The sequence below is a fragment of the Benincasa hispida genome, chromosome 6 (genome assembly GCF_009727055.1).
Source record: "Benincasa hispida cultivar B227 chromosome 6, ASM972705v1, whole genome shotgun sequence".
In the NCBI taxonomy this organism is placed as follows: Eukaryota; Viridiplantae; Streptophyta; class Magnoliopsida; order Cucurbitales; family Cucurbitaceae; genus Benincasa; species Benincasa hispida.
The window spans coordinates 6,279,441-6,306,968 of NC_052354.1; the positions used below are offsets into that span (position 1 = coordinate 6,279,441).

Consider the following 27,528-nt stretch of genomic DNA (forward strand, 5'->3'; position numbering starts at 1 on the left):
AAAAGTTGTAATTCTCATAAAAAAAATAATGCTCTATACTATTTCAGGTTATACATGAAGCATTAACTGGGCACAGGGTTAATTGGAAAAAGGCACTTCAGTTGTTGACCAAACGGTTTTCAGATGTAAATAATTGCAGGGAGGATGAGCGACCTTGCATTCTGCTCATTGATGAACTTGATCTTCTTGTAACAAGAAATCAGTCAGTAAGTATTGCACTTTCTGAGCTTGTTTAACCAAAAGCTACTTCATTACTTATCTTTAAATGTGGCTTTTGATCTCTCTCCTTTCCTTTTTTTAAATAATTCTAACAGGTTCTATACAATATTCTTGATTGGCCTACAAAGCCACAAGCAAAGTTGATTGTGATAGGTACTCACTGATGTTGCTCTCTGCTCCTCTGCTCTTCTTCCCTTTATCACTTTATCCTCTCGGTGTTTTCTAATGTGAACTTCCATTCTTCTCCTTCTCTTTCTTTAAAAAAGTTCTCAAGCATTAAAAGATGGTCAATTGGTCTAACCTGTGGCTCTGGAGACCATAAAGATTGAAAAGAAATCTTTTCGATATTCTCTATTCTAGACGACAGATTTAGGTTATTGTAATGTGATCATAGATCTATTAGAGCTTCATCCATGATCTATCTAGTGTTTGGACAGGCCCTTGGGAGCATGCAATAATGGTTTATCAAACCTTTAGAGGATAGTGATAGTTGGATGGTAGTTTTTGGAGTTTAGTAACCTTGATCTGATAAAAATTTATTTAGGAATTGCAAATACCATGGACCTACCTGAGAAGTTGCTTCCTCGAATTTCAAGCCGAATGGGTATTGAAAGGCTTTGTTTTGGCCCCTATAATTATCAGCAACTTCAAGAAATCATTTCAAGCCGCCTCGAAGGAATCAATGCATTTGAGAAACAAGCTATTGAATTTGCATCGAGAAAGGTAGTTGGTTTTTATATCTATATGTTATTTATTTATTTTAGGATAAATTGCACTTTTGATCCCTAGGGTTAAGATTTATGTCAAATTTGTTCCTAGGTCTCAAAATCGAACAGTCAAGTTTCTGACATTAATGAAATGCTCAAGTTCAATCCCTCAAGCAATAGAATTCATTAATTATTAATAGAGGCACTGACGTCATATTTTTGAAAATAGAATAATAAAAGTAAAAATAATGGAAAATGAAAATAATTATTATAACTATCAAAAAAGACCAAAAAAACTCATTCCCCCCTCACCCTCCCTTCCCCCTTCCCCCTCCCTAGTTTTTGGCAATGACACCGATCCTTTCCGCCGACACTTTTTTTCCTCCCCTTCATCTTCTTCTCTCCTCTCCCCCACATTCCAATGAAAACCCACATCCACACTGTCAATTTTTTTTTTTGTGGAAAAAGAAAACAAGCCTCTTCATTAAGATAATGAATAGATAGTACAAAGAGAAAGGAAATACACGAAGAGACCATTCAAAACAAATCCAAACAAAAGGATTAGCGAGTGCACCCGGACATCTCAACTAGGTTGACATCCCCATAGCACTCTCATCACATCCAAAAAGGAACAAACTGAGAACACATTCCCAAGAACAACTTGGGACTAGACCGAATCCAAAGTATTACAATGAAAAATGAAAGCTAGCACAAAGATATAAAGTCTAAATACAAATGACAAAAAATCTAGACACATCCATCTAGATAATACGAAGAAGGAAAGATAAAGGCAAATACAAAGGCAATCCAGTTAAGGTTGATGTCTTGAATGGAGAAGTCTTCAAAGGTTTGGAAGGAGAACACGGTGATGAAGGTTTAAGACGAGCTGTCTCAAATCTGAACATGATGAATTTGCAATCAGTAAACAAGTTTGTCAATCTATGGTGGAAGAGTGGCGTATAATTAGGGGCAACAGCTTAGAAATTAGGGTTTATGAAGGCTCTCCAATTGATACATATATCATGAGTTGAATAGTCTGCAAAGGTCTTTGACAGAGAACACCATGAGGAGGCATTCAGTTTAGTTGTCTCGAAACGAGAAAACCAAGGAGTCTCTTTATCGTGAAAAACGATTTGGTTTCTTTCAAACCATAAGCCTGTAAGCAAAGCATTAACAACATTAATCCAAAGGAGTTTTGGTGCCGGCTTCAACTTTGGCCCCACGAGCACCTGTAACACATTTTCTTTAAAAACTTTTCCAAACACCTAACTAGTATTAAAACAATCAAAGAGTTTCTCCCAGCAGTTTCTAGCATACTTGCAGTCGAAGAAGAGGTGCTGATCCTCCCAATCGGCTTTACAAAGGGCACACCTATTAGGAGAAAGACAATGTGTAGGCATTTTCTTTTGCATGACTGAGGAACAATTAAGAAGCCCGAACAGCATGATCCAAATCGTGATATTAACCTTCCGAGGGCTTTTGGATTTCCATAGAGCTTTCATCAAATGTTTCTCTAGAGGGGAGGCCAATGATAAATGTGTAACAAGAGATTTCACCGAGAAAGATCCATTAGATCAAGCAACCATGAGCTCTTGTCAGGGATATCCCGCATTGATATCTTAGAAATGATGCCCAACAAGTTTTGAAAGTCCATAATCTCTTCCTCTTTTAAAGATCTACGGAAATTGATGGGCCATGAGGAGGTGGAGGAATCCCAATGCTCCATGACCGAGCCATTGGGAATAAGTGTTATTCTGAATAGTTTCGGGAAACTTACCTTTAATGGAGTATTATCTGACCAAGGGTCAAACCAGAATGCAATTCTGCTCCCATTTCCAAGTTTGTAAACTGCCAAAGCTTCTACCTTTAGCCAAGATCTTGAAATGCTTATCCATGGGCTGCAAAGGCTAAGGCTTACTTTTCCAAAAGTGTGCCAATTGAACATATCTCTTCCATGTATACTCTTTACTACTTTACTCCAAAGAGTATTTTCATTATTTATTAGCCACCACCCCCATTTGGCTAGGAGAGCCAGATTTCTTGCTCTTAGACCACCAAAGCCAAGCCCTCCATCCTCTTGGGCCTTAGTAACAAGCTCCCATTTTACTAGGTGATTGATCTTCTCTCCTTTGTGACCCTCCCAGAAAAAATTCTTCATGGTTCTTTCCAAAATACCGAGCACTTTTTCTGGCAACAAAAATAGAGACAAGTAGTAGGTAGGTAAGTTTGAAAGGATGGACTTACATTGAGTGGGCCTCCCTCCTCTAGATAAGTTAAATCTTCTCCATTTATCTAGCTTTTCTTGCAGTTTGTCAATGACCGGCTGCCAAAATGACACTTTTTTGGGATATCCTCCCAACGGTAAGTCAAGATGCATCAAAGGTAGATGCTCCACTTTACAATAAAGTTGTGCAGCTACTGAAATCAGCTTATTTTCCTCTACATTGATCCCACAAATTGTAGATTTTTCCCAATTTACCTTTTGGCTGGAATACCATTCGAAGATTGAGATCTTGTTAAATTTTCAATCACTTCATCATGATGTTTGCAGAATAATAAGGTGTCGTCAGCAAACTGAAGAATGGAGATATGCACCTTATCTTTTCCCACGAGAAAGCCTTCATATTTCCCTTTTTTCGTGCAGTCTTGCAATCAGCAAGCTTAGAACCTCACTAACCAATAGGAATAGAAAAGGAGAAAGTGGGTCTCCTTGCCTAATGCCTCTTGTAGCCTTAATTTTACCTCTAGGCCTTCCATTAATAAAAACAGAGAATTTTGGTTTGGAAACACAGCCCATTATCCAGGAGATCCAACGAGGATCAAAATTTTTTCCTTGTAGAACTTTCTCCAAAAAATCCCAATCCACTCTATCAAATGCCTTTTCTAAACCAAGCTTTAGAACCCTACCTTTTTTCTTCTTGGATCTGTACTCTTCCATGGCTTCGTTGGCGATGAGGATAGGGTCAAGGAGTTATCTTCCTTTAATAAATGCAGGCATGATAACTTTGATTCTTTCGGCAAGGACTTTTGCTACTATCTTGTAAGTAAGTTGGTTAAGCTAATGGGCCTAAAGTCTTTAACCATCACTGTATCCATTTTTTTTAATTAAACAAATGAAATTCTCTTTAACACAAGAATTAGGCTTTCTATTGCCATAAAATTCCTCAAAAAGCTTCGTGAAGCTATCTTTAAATAAATCCCAGAATTTAAGGATGAATTCTGAAGTATATCCGTCCGGACTGGGGGGCTTTATTCCTTCCCAATGACTTTACTGCTCTTCTAATTTCAGGTTTGTAAAACTGGCCACAAGCTGACTGTTTCGCACTCTTGATACTTTTGCCCATTGCAGGTTGATAGGGATTGACCTTACTCCATCAGCCTTGGAGTAGAGGGATGTATAGAAGCCTAAAATAAGGTCTTCAATTTCTCTAAATGATTTGGTTGATATGCCCTGGTCGTTGAATAGTTTTGAGATCAATTTTTTTCTCTCTTTTTTGCTGCTAAAAACCGATGGAAGAACGATGTGTTTTCATCACTCAAATTTAACCAATTCAACTTGCTTTTTTGCAAGAGGTTTCTTTCATCCACTTGGTAAAGAGATATTAATTCTGCTTTTAGTGCTATTCTGATGCTTTGTTCCAGCTCATCGAGATCTATGTTTTCAACGACAATTTCTCTTCTTTCAATTTCTTTCAGCAAGAACTCTTCCTTACTCTTCCTGTTTTTCTTTGAATCTGACAATTTTAAAAGCATATTTCAAGTTTCTTAACTTTGAAGCAATAGCATAGCCGACCCATCCTTGCTGGCAGTCTACCTCCAATTTTCTTTCAATCAATCTACAACATTCTTTGACATTTAACCAACTATTGCAAAATTGAAATGGGGCTGGACCCCATTCGAATGCTCCTACTTCAAATAGTAGGGGAAAGTGATCGGATAGAATTCTAGCTTGTCTAACCACTCTTGAATTGTCGAAAACTTCCTCCCAATTGTTTGATATGAAGAATTGATCAATAAGGGATCGTGAAACTATCATACCTTCTCTTGACCATGTGAATCTTCCATTAGATAGGGGAATTTCCGGAAAATTTGTATCTTCGATGAATTTATTGAATTTTCTCATTCCTTTAGTCATTCTTCCAATAGGGAATCGCTCTTGAACACGGCGGGTCATATTAAAATCTCCTCCAATGCACCATGGCTCTACATAGTGATTAGCTTGAACACGGCGATTCTCTCTATAATTTGTTGGGCCGTAAGCGTTTGTTATCCAACACACTTTTTTGCATATAGACAAGCATTTGACTGTTAAGGACATTCCCCTTTGATGTCCTCTATTACTGAAATCTTCCCCTCATCCCACATGGTAATATCTCCTGATCTGCCTATTGCTTCAATGTAAAACCAACCAACCTCCGTTGAGCTCCATATGCTTTTGATGAAAGCCCTATCAAACTTATCTCTCTTTGTTTCTTGAATTAACACTAGATCTGGATTTAATTTCTTCAAAAATCTTTTAATAGTCACTCTTTTTGTCTTTATCTCCTAGTCCCCTTATATTTGATGAGGCTATCTTCATCGAGGCCAATCGGCTATCTTGACAGAATATTCAATGCCAACTGTCTTCCCCAAACGAACTTGATCATCCAAGGGTGATTTCATAGTCTTCCAATAAGGAATGCAGTTTCTAGGGTATGTTGCTCTTGTTGAGGGGAGGGAATGAGAAAACTTCAGAATTATCCATTGTGGGTGCTGCCTCTATTTTAAACAATCGCTAAATGTCTCCCTCCTCTCTCCCCCCAAGCCAACCCCTCACCTCTCCCTCCGAATCCACCATGCTTTCTCAACTTAACCTTTCTTACCCATCCCTCCATTCTTCTCCCTATCCATTCACCTTCCTACCGATGCTGAGTAGTATCCATCATTTTCCGATTCAATGGAGATAAAAGGTCGTTGCATTCTTGAACATTCACTCCGTCAATAAAAAATACAAAATAAAAAATCTATAAAAGGGCATCCATAGCTCCATCAAAGTATCTCAAACATGGAAACCATTAGCCCTGAACATCAAGATCCTACTTCAAGTCAAGTGTAGAAGATAAAATTCACCTCAAAATACATCGAGATCTTAATGTTATCCTCGTGTCAATGGCCAATTTCACAAGTAGAAGAGAAATATTCAAAAGGGCAATACTCCCACATAAAAACCCACTTGACGCGCAACATAAGAAATTGAAAAATCATCCCCAGTATGATTAGACACCATACAGTGCATTATTGGAAGAGGTTTAAAATTTAATGGGAGTGATTGAAAACCAATATCAAATCTAGGGCAGAAAGACGAGGATAAAAAAAGACAGGGAAGAGCCATACCAGCAAACTAGATCAAGAAGCATGGCCATGAATGGCGAGAAGAAAGAAAGCAGGGGGAGAGTAAGAAACAGAAACAAAAGGTGAACAGCGAGAAACGTCCTTGTGTTCATCTTTTTTTTTTTTTTTTTTTAGATTCACATCACAAGTCACAACAACAACGATGGTGGTTGTAGTAGGACGACGAATGTAGCTGATGGGAGAGGGGTGAAAGGGGAGGGGGAGGGGAAGGGGAAAGGGAAAAAGGGTGGAGGAGAGGAGAGAGAATTTCTTCTCTTTAATTTTTTTTTAATTTTAATTTAATTATAATAAATATAATTATTATTTTAAGTTTAAAAATAGCATGTTAGCAAACGGTTAAGTATTGAATGGATTGTGTTAATAGAGGGACTGAAATTGGGCATCTTCTAAATGTTGGGACTTGATTGTTCACTTTTGAAATCTAGGGATAGATTGACACTGTTAGATGATATATAATTAATTTATCTTCATCCACAAACTTAAGCTTTTGGGTCAATCAATGATTTAATATGGTACTAGAGCAGGTTGGTTCAAGAGGTCCTGTGTTCAAACCCCTGCATTGTTATTTCCTCCCCAATTAATATTCATTTCCACTTGTTGGGTCCTTTTTGTATTTCAAGCCCACAAGTGAGAGAGAGTGTTAGATGATATACAATTAAATTTACCTTCATCTACAAGCTTAAGTTTTTGGATCAATTGGTGATTTAGTAGACACAAATCTCAAACCTCAGGGACAAAAAATATAATTTACCCAAGTTATAAATAAAATGATTTATGTACCATAAATTTCAAATAATAGCATAGCATAATATTATTGCACTTGTAATCCAGAGTGTTATTTACTTGATCATCATGGTATAAATCATGTCAGGTAGCTGCTATTTCAGGAGATGCGCGTCGTGCTCTAGAGATATGTAGGCGTGCAGCTGAAATTACGGATTATCATTTAAAGAAGCATCTTATGAAGAAACCGAGTTTTACTTCCGACACTGTTATTATTGGTATAAATTTTATCTAGTCAAGTTTGGTATTACAAATTTTCGAAGCAAATGTTGTGCCCATGAAAGTTAAAAGCCTATTTAAGCTACCAGATATTTTGTTGCTTTTAGGTGGTTTCCCCATTGCTTCCTTGCACTTACATGGCAAGGTACAATTTCTTTTGTTGGATGTGTTTAGGGTGTATTAGGTTTTGGCTACTATTTGCCAAATTTTTGTCCTTCCTATGTGAGCGAGAAAACTGTCCATGGCTGTACTGACAGGAAGTAGGAGCTACCCTAATACTTTTATCTAGCGTTGAGTCTCATTGTTAATCTTCAACGATACCATCATGGAAGCTACTGTCTTTGTTCCATTTCTGGTCCAGTAAGAAAGTTTGCAGGCGGCATAGCTGGTTCTGAAACTGAATTACAAAGTAACTCTAAAGAAAAAAAGAAAAAGAAGAGAAAAAAGTAAAGAAGGATCGCTAGAAAATTTTCCTGACTGCTGCTCGAAATCTTATCACTAAGAAGCTTCATATTTCACATGAAAATGGAATTTCAATCATGGAAAATACATGTTCACCTTTGCTAAGCTGCTTAAATGGGTTATTTATTTGTTTATGTATTTTTTTTGAAATTTTCGTAGATGTAAGTCCTGGATCTTATGTTGAAACTTTAGATGTTTGGTCTGATATAATAGTGTAAAGGTTGCGACATCCTGCTCCTAGAAACAAGTGTTTAGAATGACTTCTGAAATTTTATTTGGAAAGAAATATATCTCTGAAATTTAATTAGGAGTCAGTATTTGGGTATTTAAACTCATATTTCTGCATTTCAGTGAAAACACATGTTGGAATAGCTGAAGTGGAAGCAGCGATTCAAGAAATGTTTCAAGCACCTCATATTCAAGTAAGTTTATGTAGTTCCTTAAGTCTACTTTATCAAAGACGTATTCTGCTTGAGTATAATTTTTTTCTACGTTGAGTAAGTTTATGATGTTTTCTGCTTGAGTATAACAAGACCTGCTGATGAGCACAAGAGAGTTGGTCATCATCATCTGTTTGTATGTAAGCAAGATCGTCAGTGTGTTCTTCACACAATCCGGCCTCTTCTTGGGTGTCATCTTTTTGAATCGCTAAGGTTCTACGTTGGGGGCACTCATTGGATAGGTGGCCTTGCTGACCACAATGATAACACTTCCCTAGAGTTGGTCTATTGTAAGGGTTTGGAGTTCTTTTGGAAGGGTTACTGTCCGGTGCCTTTGTAGGTGTCTGCCTTGTGCTGGAATCATCTTTCTTGGGTTGCTGATTGGAAGTAGATCCTTGGGGTGGCTGTCTTGATTGTTCAGTTGAGGTCTTGCGAGGGAAATTTTGTTCCCGAGCCCATGGTTGTCTTCATTGATAGGTCTTGGGCTGTTCTATTTCAGTGCTTTCTTCAATAGTAGTGGCTAATGTAATAGCATCAACCAAATAAGCCACTGGATGTAACTTGACAACTTCTTTGATCTCTTCACGAAGGCCAGGAATGAATTTTGAGATAAGTTGATGCTCTGTTTCAGGGGAGGTTATTTTGAGCCCCTAAATGGTGGAACTCCTCCGTATAATCAAGAATGGAGTGGTACCCTTGTTTACATAATTGATAGTGATTGTACAGGAGTTGTTGAGAATTGATAATTGAGGGGGAGGAACCTTTTCTTCATTAACCGAAACAGCTTAGGCCAAGATTTGATTGGTGGTTTGCCATAATAGCGCCTCTTTGTATCCCATTGATCCCACCAAGCTGATGCCCCCCTTTGAAATTTGAAGGATACAACTTCAATTTTTTATCCTCTGGTGTGTTGGCATATTAAAAGTTCTCAACATTCTCGATCCAATATGAGAAAGCCTCAACATCCATTCTGCCATCTATACTTGGGAGATCTACCTTCATCTGGTAATCTTGATTTTCTTGATAATAATGCTGTTTGCTCGGTCTAAAACCCCTCCTTTCTTGATTTCCAAAATGGTAGTTCTCATCTTCATCAGAGGAGTTCGGATCTTGCATCATATATCTTGGCATTTGCAGCTCTTGTGGTTGAATTCTTGGTTGACAATTGATAATTCTTGCTGGACAATTATGTACCTTTGGGGGATTATGAATGACCCGATTCGTTCTAACATGATTCTTGATTGGTTCTTGAATTCTTGCTTCAGATTGATCAACGTATGTCCCAGTCACCTCTTCTTGCTCACATTCTTTCAGGTTCTTATTGATTCGAAGGCACCTTTTGTTTTTCTGATTGTCTTGTACTTGCTGTCCTTGAATATCCTTTGGATTTTGAATATCCAAATGTTGGGACACTTGTGCCAACATCGTCTGCAGGTCTCCCACTTAACTCTTGATGTCGCTCACGACTGATTCTATTGAGGCCATTCTGCTCTCCAAAGTCTTAGTCTAAGAGGAAGCTTCCGCATCCATTTGAAGTTGATCCGAGGGAAGAAGTCGCGTTGGATCAAAATGCTCTGATACCAATTTAATGGATAAACTCCAAGAAAACTTCAAGATAATCTTTATTAATGATAAAAAATGCTCTCTGCTCTTTCCTCCTTTTCTCCCTTCCCCCACGCCCTCCCTTCCGTACACCCCACCGGAGCTCACCATGCCCTCCCTAACCTTCCCTCCTTCTGACCGCCTCCCTCATCCCTCTCCTTCCAGCCTTCTTTTGGCTCCTATCATTCCACCGAACTCCTCTCTCACTCTGTTTCTGCCCTGTTTCCAGCCATGACTTCTTTCTCTTGCCGTATCCTTGACCATGCCTTCCATATGGAGCAAGAAGGATCGAACTTCCTTTTAAAATACATAAAAAAAGGACAGTCCATTCTTCTCTCCTTAACCTCAGTTAAATGGCTTCTTGAGAGCTTTCGCAGACTACTGTATGGTTCCACCTTTGAGTTTTTCCTTCTAAAGGAAAGAGTTGATCAAAGCATCATGAGGCTTGCCAAATTTTGTGCAAAGGAGAGTTGGTTTGTAGAATGTGTTGTATGGCCAATCACAGGAGGAAGAAGGAACATCCACCTCCCGTTCGGCAACGAAAAAGCAGGCTGGCAAGACTTTAAGGAGATGATCGATAGCTGCATCCAATACTTCAGAAAATCCCCTGTTCTCCAGGTTAGTTCTTCTTCATCTCCTCCCTCTCCTAAACATAGTCCAGCCGGTCGTACCAGCCCTACTCCACCTTTCTGTGGGAACTCTGCCCTCCCATCCTTCCCTACTCCACATGTGAAGAAACAGAGCAATCCTACTGTCTGGTTAAAGAAGAATGATGATGTCTTGCCTGAAAATTTTAGTAACCTCTGGATTATCTCAAGACTTATGGCATCAAATGGGTGGAAGGAAATTGTGGTAGAACTAAGTAAGTGTCTAGGCACCAATGTCATCATCAATCATCTGTTTGCAGACAAAGCCCTCATCAAACTAAGCCAAGGAAACCTTAACGAAAAAGTGCCAATTCAGGGTAAATGGACTAAGTTCGGCCCTTTTCATCTTCATCTGGAAAAATGGAATTCATTCAGTAATGGAAGGCCCTCAGTAATGCAAGATTATGGGCAACCATCAAAAACCTTCCCTTAGATTATTGGTGTAGGAAAACTTTTGAAGCAATTGGGGCTTATTTTGGTGGTTTAATTGCTATTGCATCAGAAACTCTTAATCTCATCAACTGTTTAGAAGCAAAAATTCAAGTAAGGAAGAATTTATGTGGATTCATGCCAGCCACCACTGAAATTAAGGATGATATTCGTGGAAGTATTTACTTAAACTTTGGTGATATTGCTTGCTGTCATCAGCCTTCAAAACTACCCCCTAAAGTCTTGCTTAACGACTTCTCCAACCCAATAGACCTAGTTCGGTTACAAGATGCTCTAAAGGATGAAGATGCCTCCTCCCAATTTGATGTAATTGATTTATCCAATTGGTCTTTCCTATTGTCAAATAAATCCAAGCCTAAGTTCTCACGAAGTCCAAGTGCAAAAGCATAAAAGTTGAAAGAAATCCAAAAGCCACAGACTTCAATCATCAATCTGGGAGAAATAGGGGAAGTTGAAAAGCCCCCCCTCACTCACAGCCACAGCCTTTTGAAAAGGCTTTTTTTTAATTCAAAGGAAGTCGAAAAGCTCTCCTTGCAGCCGCAGTCATCTGAAAGATCCTCTGGCATATTAAAGGAAATCAAAAAGCCTCCTGATTTAATTGTTGTTTCAGATAAGGCTCCTTGTTTAAATTTGAAAACCCCTCGTGTTCCACAGTTAGATATTAATTCATCTGTTGCCATTAAGATGAAAGAGAAAGAAGTTGAAAAATCACCGGTGCCAAAAAGAAAAACGAAAGCAAAATTTTGTGTCCCTTGCAATGTGGTGCTCCCCTCAATTGAGCATGTCTTAGCCAAGCCTGAAACCCAAGCAACTCATCAGCTTTCCTCTTCCCTTGTTCTTTGCCTCAATTCCTCTCCCCTGCCCTCCCCTGTTTTTCCAGATTATTCAACCTTCCTGCCTTCTTTACCCTCAAACATCCGATCCTCTCCTTGCTTTGCTCTCCCTTGTCCTAATAGAGCAATCTTTACCTCTGTCTCTGCATCCCTCAAGCCTCCTCTTCCTCCCCTGAACATTAAACCAGCCCTTAAACCTAGCAAAACAAACCAGAAATGGCTAAATAGAGCCCGCCACCCCTCTTGCCTCTTCAAAACTTTTCCCAAGCACTTTATCAGAAGAAAGCACCTGAGGGAACACCCCAAAAGCCTCGGACTCACCCTTAACTCAGTCTCCACCCAGCCCCAAGAAGCCAAAATTCCTTCTTTTCCAAAGCAGCCTTTTAATTCCAGGTCAGATTATCCATCTTCTCTTCCCCCTTACAACTCGGCTAGACCACCACCAAAAGAAACCCCTATTTTCACCCCTAAACCTCAATCAATCATTGAGAGAGATTGCCCTCCTGATTCCCCTTTCAGTATTAATACAGAGGAAAACGATTGGCTCATCAATTCAAAAGATCAAGATGAGCCAATTCCGGAAGAAACCCTGCTTGCTGACCTAACTACCCTATTTCTAACCGGGGAGGACCTTACTGCCGAGACTAAAATCCCCAACCCTGGCCATCCAGCCCTCCCTTCAACCCCTTCTGAGTTTAGTCACTGGCTGCAGCCTATTATTGGACTAACCATTGGTTGACATTGATAACTGTTCTCGAAAAGATGAAGATAGAGCGAATCAATTGACGAGATTGAACAGAAACCAGATGATACCCCTAAATGAAAACATAGGCTCCATGAGCTAATTTGAAAAGCGGATTTGAACCAGACTGACTGAGCCGAACCAAATTGAAATCGGTGTAACTGAAGTGTACTGAACCGGTCTGCTTGACCCAGAATCGATCTTGCACCAAACCGAATTGATTGAACCGGATTGCTTGAACTCTAAAATTGGAAAAAAAATGTTTACTCTTTGACCTTGACCGTTGACCAGACTAGATTGGACCGAACCGGAGACTGAACTGAAGCAGTTAGAGTCAATTACTTCAACAACTAAACCATAAGAGAATTGATCCTTATCATGTATACTTTGGATCACTCTACACCAAAAGGAATCAGATTCATGATTGGTACTCCTCTTTCGTGGAACATTGGCTTTTGAAGGTTGCTTAAAGATGATGTGGTTTTTTATTTTCAGCAGCTCCTTGGATGGTTAGTAGGCTACAAAGTGATTGGTATCTTGGGATCTTGAAGTTGTCTCTCGTGCAAGTTTTCTGTGAAATCTTTATCATTTATGAAAACACATGGAAACATCTTCTCCTATTTTTGAAGGGGCATTGTTGATGGAATCTCTTCTCACTCTTCAACATCGAATGGGATTTTCTTAATTCATTAAGGAGAGAATATCTTTCAACAATGGATTGGTTTAACTGTGGTGTTAATTCCAAAGAGTTTAGTCTCATTTCATTATCTTAATTAAGAGGCTTGTTTCTTGTTCAAAAAATTCCAAAGATTTTTGACTTAATGCACTAAAAGTCCTTGGTGCTCTCTTTCTAAAGGCTTTGCGAGATACTTTTTGTATTCAGGATATTTGCATTATTTGGAATGCTTTTATGTTTTTCTTGTAATTCAATTTTGATTTAATTTTCGGCTATTACTTTATCATTCTCGTTTCCCTTTTGAGCTTTAGTGTTTGTGTCCTTAAAAAAAAAAAAAAAAACTCTTTTCATTTTATCAATAAAAAGTGTTTATTTTCTTTCCAAAAAAAAAAGATAATAATGTCTCTTTGTCAGATCACTGCATAGATGAGAGTTAATCAATGACTATTCTTTAAAAGAAAATGTCTTCAGATTTTATTTTGTCTCCTATTGAATAAATATGAATAAACATGATGAATTTGTAGTTGCACGCCAGTTGGTTTGCATTTTATAAATTGTCAACTTCAATTCACTTGCGCTCTCCTGTGTAGGTGATGAGGAATTGTTCTAAGCAGAGTAAGATTTTCTTGACAGCTATGGTGCACGAACTTTATAAAACTGGAATGGGTGAAGCAACCTTTGAAAAGGTCCATAACTCAAGTTTTCAATTTTGCTTACTTGGTAGATTCACGGATGGTTCTTAAAGTTTGGAGTTAGTGTCTATTCAGTTTTTTATATTTTAAATGAGACACTTTTAATCGTTGAAGTTTGAAAAATAGTTTTAAATAGTCCACGAGGTCAGTTGACTATTAGTTGTCTTAATGAAAAATGATGTGATAATTAAGTTGATGATTAGACTTTGGTAAGTGAGCCGTTTTTCAATTGTGTTGGTAAAAGCATTAATTTAAAATTATTTTTAAACATTCCCTCCCCCCCCCCTTCCTCTCTTTCCTTCATTCTTCTCTCGTTTTTCTTTCTCATCCCTCTTCAAGGCAGGTCTCCCTGCTGCCATGGTCCTCTCTTCTCCCTCTCTTCTTTCTCATCTTCTTCTCTTCTTTTCTCCTATTTCATCTCCCCCATTCTATCTAATGTCTCCTTTCTGTTTAAAACGTTGCATATCAAAAAATTACTTTCACCTCCCCCCCTCTCTCTCTCAAAGTTGAGAAAAGAAAAAGAAGTTGCATGAACATAAAATTACTTTCATCTCCCTCTCTGTCTAAAAAGTTGCAAAAAAACTAAAAAAAAAGCTCATAACCAGGAATCTGTTTCTCTTATAAAAAAGTCAATAAAACTACTTCCATCGTCCTTTTCTCTCTAAAAGTTGCAAAATAATAATAAAAAAAAGAGTTGAATTGAACATAAAATTACTTCCATCTTCCCCACTTCCTCTCTCTAAATAGTTGCAGAATAATAGAAAAAAGAAGTTGAATTGAACATAAAATTACTTCCATCTTCCCCACTTCCTCTCTTTAAAAAGTTGAAATTATTTATATCTCGCTCTTTTTCTAAAAACTGCATAATAGAAAGTTCCTTCCTTTCTCTACTCTCTTCAAAACTTGTAGACATACTCAATTTTTATTTTTCTTTAAAGAGATGCGGAAATAAATACTTTTCTCTTTTTTTCTCTTGTGTTTTCTCTCTCTATAAGTTGTAAGATGGGAGGCTGAATGGACCAATTTCTTAGGAAATTGTATATTCTCCCCCCACCCTCCTACATTTTCTAAACTTATGGAAGAATAGTCGAACCAAGAGAAAGGTTGTTGGTGAGCTAGAAGAGACATTGCCTTTTTGAAGGACCTTTTCATAAGTTTATCAAATTGTTGATAAGTTTATCAAATTGCCTTTTTGAAAGATCTTTAGTTAACATCTCAGTCGTTTGTTTGGTAGTCGGAAGATAGGATATGCATATTACATCTGCATCAATCTTCTCTTTTATGAAATGTTTGTCAACTTCAATGTGCTTTGTTCTATCATGTAGGACTAGATTATGAGTTATGACGATGACAGCTTGTTATCACAATAAATTCGTATAGGATCCTTCTTAGACAATTTCAGTTCTTCAAGTATCTTGTTAATCCAAATACCTTCACAAATTTCATGTGCTAAACCTCTAAATTCTACTTCAGAACTGTTTCTGGTAGGTGCATTTTGTTTTTTACTACGCCATGTAACTAAGTTCCCTCCAACAAAAAAGCAATAACAAGAAGTAGATCTTCTATCAGTAGTACTTCTAGCCCAATCTACATCCATATACACTTCAAACTTAAAGATTGTCATGTTTCTGAAATAATATGCCTTTACCTAGAGTTCCTTTCAAATATCATATAATTTTATACATTACTTCAAAATGAATGGGTCCAAGTGAATGCATGAATTGACTCACCATACTTACTGCGAATGCGTTATCTAGATGTGTGAGATAAATTGATTAGTCTTCCCACCAGTCTTTGGCATCTGTTTTTGTCCTTTACTTCACCCTTTCCAGCTTGTAATTTCAGATTCGGTTCAATAGGAGTTTCTACTGTCCGACAACCTAGTAAACCTATCTCTTGAAGTAAGCCAATAACATATATATATGTATGTATGTATGTGTATATATATTAATAGATAATATAATATATTATATAATTATTTATTATTAATGAAAATACCTTTCTTAGATCTTGCAAACTCCATCCCTACGAAGTACTTCAAGGCCCAAGTCTTTGATCTGAAACTCCCTTGCAAGTTTGTTCTTAAGATCAACTAATCCTTCTTCATCATTACTATTAAAGTAGAAAAAGAAGACGACACAAGGAGTTTACGTGGAAAACCCTAATTCAGGGAAAAAAAACCACGGTAGAAAAGGACTTATTATTTTATGTCATATTTACAATAGACCCAACCTCAGATATAAATAGAATGAGGTGAAACCCTAATTTAGCAAATATAGCAAAAATTACAAAAATGCCCTTAGGGCTAATTCAACGTATTTCAACACTCCCCCTCAAGTTGGGGCATAGATATCGGCAAGACCCAACTTGCTAATACAAGCTTCAAACGTCTGTCTCGATAACCCTTTCGTAAAAACATCTGCAATCTGTTGGACTGAAGGTACATAGGGAATACAAATAGCTCCGCGGTCTAACTTTTTCTTTAATAAAGTGCCTGTCAATTTTCACATGTTTGGTTCTATCATGTTGCATACCGATGGCAGCCTTATATCACAATACAGCTTCATGGGCCCCGGACTACTCTCGTGAAAATCAGATAAAACTTTCTGCAACCAGATTTCTTCACACACTCCTAGATTCATAGCTCTATACTCTGCCTCAGCACTACTACTTCTCGCCACTACACCTGTTTTTTACTCCGCCAAGTTACCAAATTTCCCCATACAAAGGTACAGTACCCTGAGGTTGACCTTCTATCAGTCACAGATCCGGCCTAATCTGAGTCAGTATATGCCTCGATGCTTCGTGTGCCATGTTTCCTGAACACCAAGCCCTTTCCAGGGTGGACTTTAAATATCTCAAAATTCGAGTCACAGCTTCCATGTGCTCCTCATATGGACTTGCATGAACTAACTTACTACACTCACAGCATAGGGATGTCGGGCCTAGTATGAGACAAGTAAAATCAGTTTTCTTACTAGGCGTTGATACCTTTCCTTATTCACAGGAACTCCTTCCGAAATACTTTTCAGTTTGCTATTGACCTCAATAGGAGTGTTAATAGGTTTGCATCCGGTCATTCCTGTTTCCTTAAACAAGTTCAGAGTATACTTCCGCTGAGAAACAGATATTCCTGCTTTTGACTTGCCACTTCCATCCCTAGAAAATACCTTAAACTACCAAGATCCTTAATTTCAAATTCACTTGCCATCCTTTTATTTAGTTTAGCAATTTCTGCCGTGTCATCCCCTGATAGGATGATGTCATCGACATAACCTACCAACACAACAATCTTTCCTAAGGGTGATTTTTTGGTAAACAAGGTATGATCAGAATGCTCCCTGAACAAACCCTTGGGACTTAACAAACAGGTGAACCTGTCAAACCAGGTACTAGGAGACTGCTTCAACCCATATAAAGACTTCCTGAGTTTGCAAAACATGATTCCCAAACTTAGCTTCGAAACCTGGAGGTGGACTCATATAAACTTCTCTTCCAACTCACCATTTAGGAATGTGTTCTTTACATCTAGTTGATGTAGGGACCAATCTTTATTCACGGCGACAGACAGAAGAACACGAATCGTGTTTAACTTAGCTACTGGGGAAAAAGTTTCTGAATAATAATCCCATACGTCTGAGTGAATCCTTAGCAACTAATCTGACTTTATACCTCTCGAGTGTTCCGTCAGACTTATACTTCACTGTGAACACCCATTTGCAACCAACTGTTTTGTGACCTCTAGGGAGAGCTACTAACTCCCAAGTCTTATTTGCCTCAAAAGCTCTCATTTCCTCCATTACTGCTGCTTTCCACTCGGGAACTTCCATGGCCGCATGTACACTGGTAGGTATTGTTGAGCATCTAGATGAGTTGTAAAAGCCTTAAAAACAGGAGAGAAGTTACTATAGGTCAGAAAAACTATGCAAAGGGTATTTTGTACATGACCTGGTTCCCTTTCTCAGAGCAATTGGCATATCCAGAGTGGTATCATCATAGTTGTCAGTTTTCGTCTGTCCCTTTTCAGTATCAGACTTTTAGACAATTCTGCATCTTCTTAGGATCTTTCAGCATCTCATTACTTCCTCTGAAGTTTCAACCTTTTCTCTGAGCTCATTTCATCATTTTCTATGTTTCCAGACTTTTCTTCAAGACTCTCCTTGAAACAACGGGATCTTGAACCTGAACTGGTTCCGACGCTTGGACACTTTCCGATGGAACACCAGAGGTTTCCTGAATTTCCTTTCTGAAATTCCTCCTATAGTATGTTATCCAGGGCACTTGTCTAGTAGGAGAACCGACACGGAACAACAGGAGCAGAATTAGGTTCAAGACTAGGTAGACTAGGTCCAGGAACATTGGGACTAGGCTCAGGTTCAGGAATATTCGGACTAGGCTTAAGATGAGGCTAATGGTATGGAGTACGTGGAATTGTTAGTCTCTTCATTCGTGTCTCCCCCTGAAGATGACTAACGGGAAAGAACAGTTTATCTCAAGGAACGTGACATCCATATGGACAAAATATTTTCTGGAAGATGGATGAAAGCATTTATAGCCTCGCTGATGAGGATACCCGAAAAACACACATGTTTTAGCTCGTGGAGCAAACTTAGTCTGGTGTGAACCATGAGTATGAATAAAGGTTGTACACCCAAACACACAAAGAGGAACCTCAGGAATAAGACGAGTAGACTGATAGGACTCTTTGAAGCACTCAAGAGGAGTTTGAAACTTTAGAACTCGTAAAGGCATTCTATTAATTAGATGAGCTGCGGTAAGAACCGCATCTCCCCACAGGTACAAGGAAAGAACGCTGGAATTATCAAGGAACAAGCAACTTCAATAAGATGGCGATTTTTCCGTTCAGCAACCCCATTTTGTTGTGGAGTATATGCACACGAGTTTTGATGGATGATCCCTTTTGACGCTAGGAATTCCTGAAAGGTGTGGTTGACAAACTCACACGACCAGTCACTTCGAAGGATGACAATCTTTGTGTTGAACTGTGTTAATACAGTGGTATAGACCTGTTTGAAGGTAGATAAATCCCCGGACTTATTAGCAAGGAGATATACCGATGTAAGTCGGGTATGGTCATCGATGAAGGTTACAAACCACCGTTTACCAGACAGGTACGATGCTCGAGGGACCCCAAACATCACTGTGGACCAGGTGAAAAGGCTGGTAGGTTTTATAGGGCTAAGAAACAAACGACACGCGAGGTTGTTTAGCACGTATACAGACATCACAAGATAATGAAGAAACATTCACATTATGGAATAAATGAGGAAATAAATATCGCATATATTGAAAAACTAGGATGTCCAAGACGAAAATGTCAAAAATAATTTGTTTCAGATATAGGAAACGAAGATAAAAGACTAGTCCAACAAGCTTTTAGAGGAAGCATCTGTAGAAAGGAAATATAGGCCTCTGTCATATCGGGCAGTGCCAATCGTCTTCCCCGAGCTCAAGTCCTGAAACAAACAGTATTTGGTGAGAAGACAACTCTACAGTTCAAATCTTTTGTTATTTGCTTATTGATAATAAAATTGTAAGAAATTTTGGGCATATGTAGACATTTTGCAGAGTTAATCCCTGAAATGGTGACAGTCTGCCTTTTCCAGCAACAGGAGCGAAGGACCCATCCGCAATTCGAATCCTCTCATTTCCAGCACTGGATAGTATGAGAGAAACCGGTCGGATGAGCCAGTCAAGTGATCGGTCTCGCTCCTGAATCTAGAATCCATACCTCATTCCCTTTAACAAGGAAACTAAAAGATTGAGGGTTACCTGATTGAGCAACTGTTCCGATCCTATGGTACCTGAATCACAAGGATTAGTCACTGGAGGCTGTGTCTGAGGTTGTGCAGCCCCTTCAACTGATTCACCCACTAGAGCACGCCCAGATTTCGACTTGTCATTTGGAGGGCGACGTTTACCATTTGGAGGCGACCATGCAATTTCCAGCATGATCCTTCGTGTGCCACTGTTTTTTGCAATGCTCACAAACTGGGGTGTTTCTACTATTCTGCTTGTCACCATCAGCTTCAGCGGACTTTACCCCGAAGGCAGCTGACTCTACAGTGGTAACACCCGGCCCGTTCATTGCACTCGATCTATCTTCTTCCAATCTAACTTCTGAACAGACCTCCATGAGAGACAGAATTGGTTTCTGCCCTAGTATTCTACTACGAACTGTATCAAATTTGGGTGCAGCCCGGCAAGAAAATCATACACACGCTCAACCTCTTCTATCTTGGAGTATTGAATTCCATCTTGTGGGCAGTTCCAGATGATCTCCCGGCATAGATCCATCTTGCCATAACAATGACATCTTGCTGAAGTATGACGTTACATCCATGCTCCCTTGTTTCATTCGTGAACCTGTTACGTAGAGTATACAGGCGGGATGCTTTTTGACGCCTCGAATATAACTTTCTGGACTGCATCCCAAATATATCTCGGCAGTGGCTGAATAGAGTAAGGGTTTCCCGATTTGGTGTTCCATGCTACTGATTAACATTGAGCGGAGCAAAGAATCCTCTGCCTTCCAGACACGCTCTTGAGGATCCCCAGGATTCGTCGTGGTATCTCTCCATGTTAAATATCCAAACTTATGGCGTCCCTCAAGAACCATTTTAATTGTTTGGGACCAAGAGAAGTAATTTTGCTCATTCAACTTCTCTCCCGTGATCATTCCTGCAAAATTTCCTATTGTTCCAGATAAAAGATTAGAAGTTGGAAGAGTAGGAAACATTGATACCGGATTTTCTGAATACATCGGGAAGAATCATGACCATTCAATCTGCTCCCAGGGCGACCATCTGTTGCTGAAGACTAACTAATTGTTGTTGGAGTTCCCCCATGAGATTCAGATCTGGAATTTTTCTGTCTAAAAACCATGAGATTTTCTCAATGGAATCACCCATTCGAAACTGGGGCTGAACTGGATAACATGAGGAAAAAGCTGTCCCACATGGTACTGTGAAGAAGCTGCTGCCGGAAGTCCACCAGCGGCAAAGTTCGGCAACCCGTGACCGCGCTGCTCCCAGACGACTGTGATGGTGGGTAACGGACAGAAGGCTCGGCGATCGGTTGCGAGGTTGAAGAAAATCGCGCCGATCTGACCCGACCCAGCAGCTGGAAGCAAACCCATGACCATCTGGTGTACATCACCAGTTCTGTACGATGCTGAGGTACTGATCGATTGTAGGATCGATCACGTGCGCCGGCTAAGGGAAACGTGCGAGCTGAGATGAAATTGTGTGCGAAGTCGAGGGTCCGATTGGTTGTAACCCGTTCGCGTGCGCCGGCTGGAGCGAAGTCGAGAGTCCGATCGGTTGTGACTTGTTCGCGTGTGCCAGCTGGAAAGCGTGACCTTCCACCACCACCTGCTGTTCGGCTGGAAAGGTTCAATCGATGGTGTTCGGTTGGAATGGCTGAGACTGGAAGCTAATCGGCGCGCCAACTGGAGCAATCCCACCACCTGCTGTTCGGCTCGCTAGCTGGATCTGTTCGGCTGAGCCACCTGGGATGATGGTTCGGAGATAGCGGTCAACCGCTGCTTGAATCACAGCCTCATTAGTCAGCGTACCTTCACCTATCAAGTTTGATGACTGAGTTTCTTCTACCGGGGCTAGGGTTTCATCACCTTGCTCTGATACCATATTGAAGTAGAAAAAGAAGACAACACAAGGAGTTTACGTGGAAAACCCTAATTCAGGTAAGAAAAATCACGGTAGAAAAGGACTTATTATTTTATGTCATATTTACAATAGACCCAACCTCAGATATAAATAGAATGAGGTGAAACCCTAATTTAGCAAATATAGCAAAAATTACAAAAATGCCCTTAGGGCTAATTCAACGTATTTCAACAATTACCTGTGAGAATCGTATCATTAATATACACAATTATAATAGTAGTTTTATTATTCCCTGAGTGTTTAAAGAAAATGGTATGATCTACTTGACTATGAAGGTATCCGTAGCTAGTGACTACTTTTCCAAAGCGTTCAAACCAAGTTGTTGGAGATTGCTGGAGACTATATAATGATTTCTTTAATTTGCAAACTTTACTACTTCTAAGTTCCATTTCAAATCTTAGTGGTAAGCTCATAAAGGCCTTTTCTTCTAAATCATCATTGAGGAAAACATTCTTAACATCAAGTTGAAGAAGCGGTCAATCTAAGTTAGCCGCAAGGGACAAAAGAATTATGATGGTGTTAACTTTTGCAAAGGGAGCTAAGGTCTATGGTAGTCAATTCCATAAGTTTGAGCGAAGCCTTTGGCTACTAATTCGGCTTTGTATCTTTTAATATTACCATCAGCGTTACACTTTACTGTGAACACCCATTTGCATCTCTCAACCTTCTAATCTTTTGGCAAGTTTGTTATTTCCCAAGTACCACTTTGTCTTAAAGCATTCATTTCCTCCCGCACGGCTAGTTTTCAATTGGATCATCTAGGGCTTCTTATATATTCCTTGGAACAAATAAGTTGTCTATCTTAGAAGTGAAGGCTTATGACTATTTGACCATTTTGCATATGAGATATAATTAGCCAATGAGATATTTAGTACAAGTTCGAGTACCTTTCTAATAGTAATAATCAAGATCATAAATAATAGGTAAGGTATTTTTCAATAGTTCTATAGGTTTAAAAGATCTATCTACTAATGGTATCATTAAATTTAACGTAGAATTGACTAGATGGATAATGAGGCAAGACGTCTTGGAATAAAAAATGTTTTTAATCTTTTCCTCCGCTCATTTTCTTCTTGTCCTCTCTCTTCCCTCTCCATCCTCCCTCTTTCTCATTTTTCAACTAAATGCAAGTTGCAAGACTCTTGCTCTAGATAGAAAACAAAAATATCGATAGAGAAAATTAAACAACGGGAGGTAGGGCCATTAACTATCATCGTGAACCCATTGGAAAATTAAATTTTATTTATTTATTTTTTTTAAGGATCAAAAGAAACGGTTGGAAAAATTGACATCTATTCCACCATCCAATTCCCCCCTCTCATTCTCTTTCATTAATAATGAATCTCCCACCCACTTCGTTCCTCGTGTAATTCCAATCAATTTCCTTTCTCCTTCAGGTCTTCAAAAATCAAAATCCTCTTTCCATTTCCATCAATTCCATTTCAACAGTCTTTCATTCTAGATTTAGTTTGGCCCTAATTTCAAATTCGAATTGCGACTGGATTTTGTTTGTTTCTGTCATGTTTGTCCATAGAGCAGTTTTATACCATCACCTGACGAATCAAGTGGTGAAGGAATATCCCTGTTGGATGGTGGGCCTAGGAATTACCGAACCGTTGGATCGTCAGTTATGCTCACTCTGTAAGGGATTCATTCAAATGTCATGATTGTGATTTGTGGAGGGGCTCAATATGGTGCGTTTATTCAGAGAAGCATCAACACTCCGACTCGCAAAACTAAAATAACCAATTTGAAGCATTGGGGACCAAACACACCCATTTCTGAAAACTTAGGACCAAAAGATATTTTTCTCAGTATAAAATTTAAGTGTTGCCAACTCGTTTAAAAATAGCACCTCAACAAAGTCTAATAATCAACTTAACCATCATATCATCCTTCCGTTCACTCAACTAATGGTCATTTGACTTCAAGAACAATTTATGACCATTTTCTAAATGAACTAAAAGTGTTCATTTTGAAACTTGAGTGATCAAATAGAGACCAACTCTGAACTTCAGGAACTAAAAATGTATTTTACTAAAAGCATTATTAGCTAAAGCTCTGATTTCTTTATCTTTAACTGAAAGCATGGTATTTGCATACAATTGGTGGACGTTAGAAGCTTTATGTCTAAAAAATTTCTCATTAACTTGTCATTCTGGAGAGCTAAATTTCATATTGTAAATACATTCATTCCTGTTTTCCGTTTGTGCTACAGCTTGCCATGACTGTCTCGTATCTTTGTACAAGCAATGGAGAGGAATTTCCTGGATATGATGCTCTCCTGAAAGTTGGGTAAGAGATGCCATTGTATTCTATACATTGTTATAGGCATTGTAATTATTTTCTGAACACTTGGGCATTATTATTTGTTGAAATGGTGTTTTAGCCCTAAGGGCGTTTTAATCTTTTTCTCAGTATCTACTGTCTAGGGTTTCTCTGTTTGATTATTTATACCTGTCCTGTATTGAGTACTGTGTATCAGAAAATTAAAAGAATAAAAATTTTCCTATCGTGGTTTTTCTTCTTGATCTAGGGTTTCCACGTAAATCTTGGTGTTTCTTTTCTTCCCTTTTTCAATATGGTATCAGAGCATGGCGACGAAGCCCTGGCCGTCATTGATGAGAACAAACCAGAGACCCCAACAGAAACCCCCATTGGAACAAAGGGATCCATGAACGTTGAGGTTGTTGCAGCCATAAGAGAAGCCGTTGAGCATTATTTTTACACCGCTATGCCTCAACTCCTAAAATCTATGTTTGATCCAACCTCTAGCCAGACCCGACCTGATCCTCTAATTTATAACCAGTGGACTACTGTTGCAGACCCGACCACCGGAACTCTCAGACCAGATCGGCACACAGATCCGAGCTCATCTGGGTTTTCTGCCTCAGATCCGAGTGACCCATCTAGAATTCGACAACCTTATGGATTTTCAAACCCATCTGCGTCAGACCCGATCGACACCCATCTGCGTCAGACCCAATCCAACCTCCAACAAAACTCCTTAGACCCGATCAGCACCCACCAGATCCTGCCTCAGAACCCCCCGATGCATGGAAACCCTTCACCCTCGGGATATTTTGCTCAGGCCGACTCCACCGCCCGTGACTGGTGATATACAACCGATCTTCAGCCTCCGATTTCAGGTCAGCAGCCAGCCCTAGCAAACCCTTCACCCTCGGGATATTTTGTTCCAGATCGCCCATGGATGACCCAAGTTACTCAGCCAGTCTAGCCGAACCAACCGGTTCAACCAAACCTGGTTCAACCAAACCGGGTCCAGCCGAACCAGGTTTTTAGTCAGTCAGTTCCCAACCCCTCTTTTGATCCGTCCTCGAGCCAAAATGAAGCTACTTTTCCAAGGATTTATGGGCAAAACCAACCTATGACATATTCTAGTGGAACCGTTGGTTTTGAACAGCAGTTGGCCAACTTACAGCAGCAAATATCGGCCCTTAGGTCCACGACAAATCTTACAACTGGTTTTCATCCATATTCAGACTTCTCTTTATGCTCAGAAACACCGGTAAATGCTTACTCTAACTTACCTGTTGCAAATATTATGTCTAGTTTTGTGGGGAACTCTGCAGGAATGTCTATTGGTGAGAAACTTAACAGTGAGCGTCCCAATCGATAAGAATGGTCCTTGAGGGACGTCACAAGTTTGGGTATCTAACTGGAGAAATACCAAAACCAAACCCCGGTGATCCCCAGGAACGTATATGGAAAGGAGAGGACTCTCTCCTTCGCTCAATTCTGATAAACAGCATGGAACCCTAGATCGGAAAGCCACTTCTGTACTCAGCCTTCGCTCGAGATATTTGGGAAGTTGTCCAGAAACTCTATTCACAGAGGCAAAATGCCTCACGTCTTTATACCTTGAGGAAACATATTCATGAGTGCAAACAAGGGACTCTTGACGTAACGTCTTATTTCAATAGATTGTCCCTGTTATGGCATGAAATGGACTTGTGCCGCGAGGTCGTGTGGAATTGTCCTGTTGACGAAGTTCAGTACTTAAAGATTGAGGAGGTAGACCGGATGTATGATTTTCTAGCTGGCTTAAACCCTAAATTTGATGGTGTCCGAAGTCGGATTTTGGGACAGAGACCAATACCGGCTCTAATGGAAGTATGCTCAAAGGTTAGATTAGAAGAGGATAGAACTAGAGCTATGAATGGCACTAGCAACAACCATTTAGATTCTGTTGCGTTTGGAGCCAAATCTTCGGGACCAGAGAGCGACAAACAGAACGGAAAATCCCCACCCATCTGTGAGCACTGTAAGAAACCATGGCACACCAAAGATCAATGCTAGAAGTTACATGGTCGCCCACCAAATGGTAAGCGACGGTTTGCGAATGATAAATCAAAAACCGGTCAGGCCCTTGTCAGTGAAACAGGGGATGGTACATCATCAGCCACCAACCAGGTAGAGTCCAGCATGGTTGGAACCAGCAATGTTGCTCAATCATGTACTTCTCAGTCCTTTAGCTTCTTGGTTTAAGGGGATGAATCGTGGATCCTTGACTCAGGAGCAACGGACCACCTAACTGGATCAACTGATCAATTCCTCTCGTATTGTCCAAGTGTGGAAAACGAGAGAATACGAATTGCAAATGGGTTCTTTGCTTCCGTTGCTGGGAAAGGTCACTTATCTCCTATTCAAGGGTTGATTTTACAGAATGCCCTACATGTGCTAAAGATATCTTATAATCTACTATCTGTTAGTAAAATAACCAGAGACCTGAATTGTAATGTCGTTTTCTCACCGGATAATGTTTTGTTTCAAGACTTGAGCTCAGGGAAGACGATTGGCACTGCCCGGCACAGTAAGGGGCTCTACTTTCTCTCGGAGGATGCTTCATCTAGGAGTTTATCTAGCACTTGTTTACTCTCTTCCCTTACTATTTCTGAAACTGATTTCCCTTCCCAGCCTTATAAACCGTCCAACCTTTCCACCTGATACATATTGATGTGTGGGGCCCATCAAATATCACAACCGTGTCGGGTAAACGGTGGTTTGTCACCTTTATAAATGATCACACTCGTCTTACATAGGTGTTCCTTCTTACGGATAAATTTGAGGTGACTACAGTCTTTCAGCAATTCTACACGAAAACCCAGTTCACTACCAAAATTGCTATCCTTCGGGGTGACAATGGCCGTGAGTTTGTTAATCAGTCCCTCCGTGAGTTTTTTAAATTCTAAAGGCATCATCCACCAAAACTCCTGTGCCTACACCCCGCAACAAAATGGGGTGGCCGAACGGAAAACCGTCACCTTATTGAGGTTGCTCGGGCTCTTCATGATTATTGCATCCATACCCTCGTACCTATGGGGCGATGCTGTACTCACTGCAGCCCATCTCATTAATCGGATGCCTTCCCGTGTCCTCAAGTTCCAGACTCCCTTAGCCCATTTCAAAAGAATCCTTCTCTTTACCCAGCTATTCCCAAGATTCCTCTTCGGGTGTTTGGATGTACGGTGTTTGTTCATAATCATGGTTCCCATAGTAAATTTGCTCCTAGGGCTAAAAAATGTGTCTTTGTTGGGTATCCGCTCCATCAACGGGGCTACAAGTGTTATCAGCCATCTTCTCGAAAGTACTTTGTCACCATGGATGCTACCTTTCAAGAAGATAACCTTTTTTTCCTGTTTAGTCCTCTTCAGGGGAGACTTTGAGTGAAGAGACTAAACCGTCATCCACCTATTCCATTCCTGTAGACTTGTTTCTTGAACAATTCCTGGCACTAATCCTCTTGGCCCTCCTGACACTAATCCTGGACCTCCCCATTCCGGAACATCCTATCCTTCTTACAAAACAAGTTCCTTGGATAAACCTACTATCGAAGAATCTACGAAAAGGAAATAGTTTCCTCTGCTTGCTCCACCGGAAAGTGTTCAAGAGTCAGAACTAGACAACTCAAGGTAACCATATTCTTGACAATAAT

At 39.7% G+C, this 27,528-nt stretch overlaps 1 protein-coding gene across 19 annotated transcripts in view; it reads left to right on the plus strand.

The window, feature by feature from the left end:
• Positions 1-27,528, plus strand: part of LOC120079859 (origin of replication complex subunit 1B-like) — a 94,249-nt gene that overhangs the window by 29,439 nt on the left and 37,282 nt on the right. For all 19 annotated transcript variants that reach the window (XR_005482360.1, XM_039034308.1, XM_039034309.1 and 16 more), the window contains 7 exons: positions 48-206; positions 315-372; positions 764-942; positions 7,189-7,318; positions 8,133-8,203; positions 13,762-13,857; positions 23,791-23,867. Coding sequence is in view for 18 of the 19 variants with exons in the window: in XM_039034308.1 (XP_038890236.1) it covers positions 48-206; positions 315-372; positions 764-942; positions 7,189-7,318; positions 8,133-8,203; positions 13,762-13,857; positions 23,791-23,867 (770 nt within the window). In the remaining variant the exon portion in view is untranslated. The remainder of the gene's footprint in view (positions 1-47; positions 207-314; positions 373-763; positions 943-7,188; positions 7,319-8,132; positions 8,204-13,761; positions 13,858-23,790; positions 23,868-27,528) is intronic.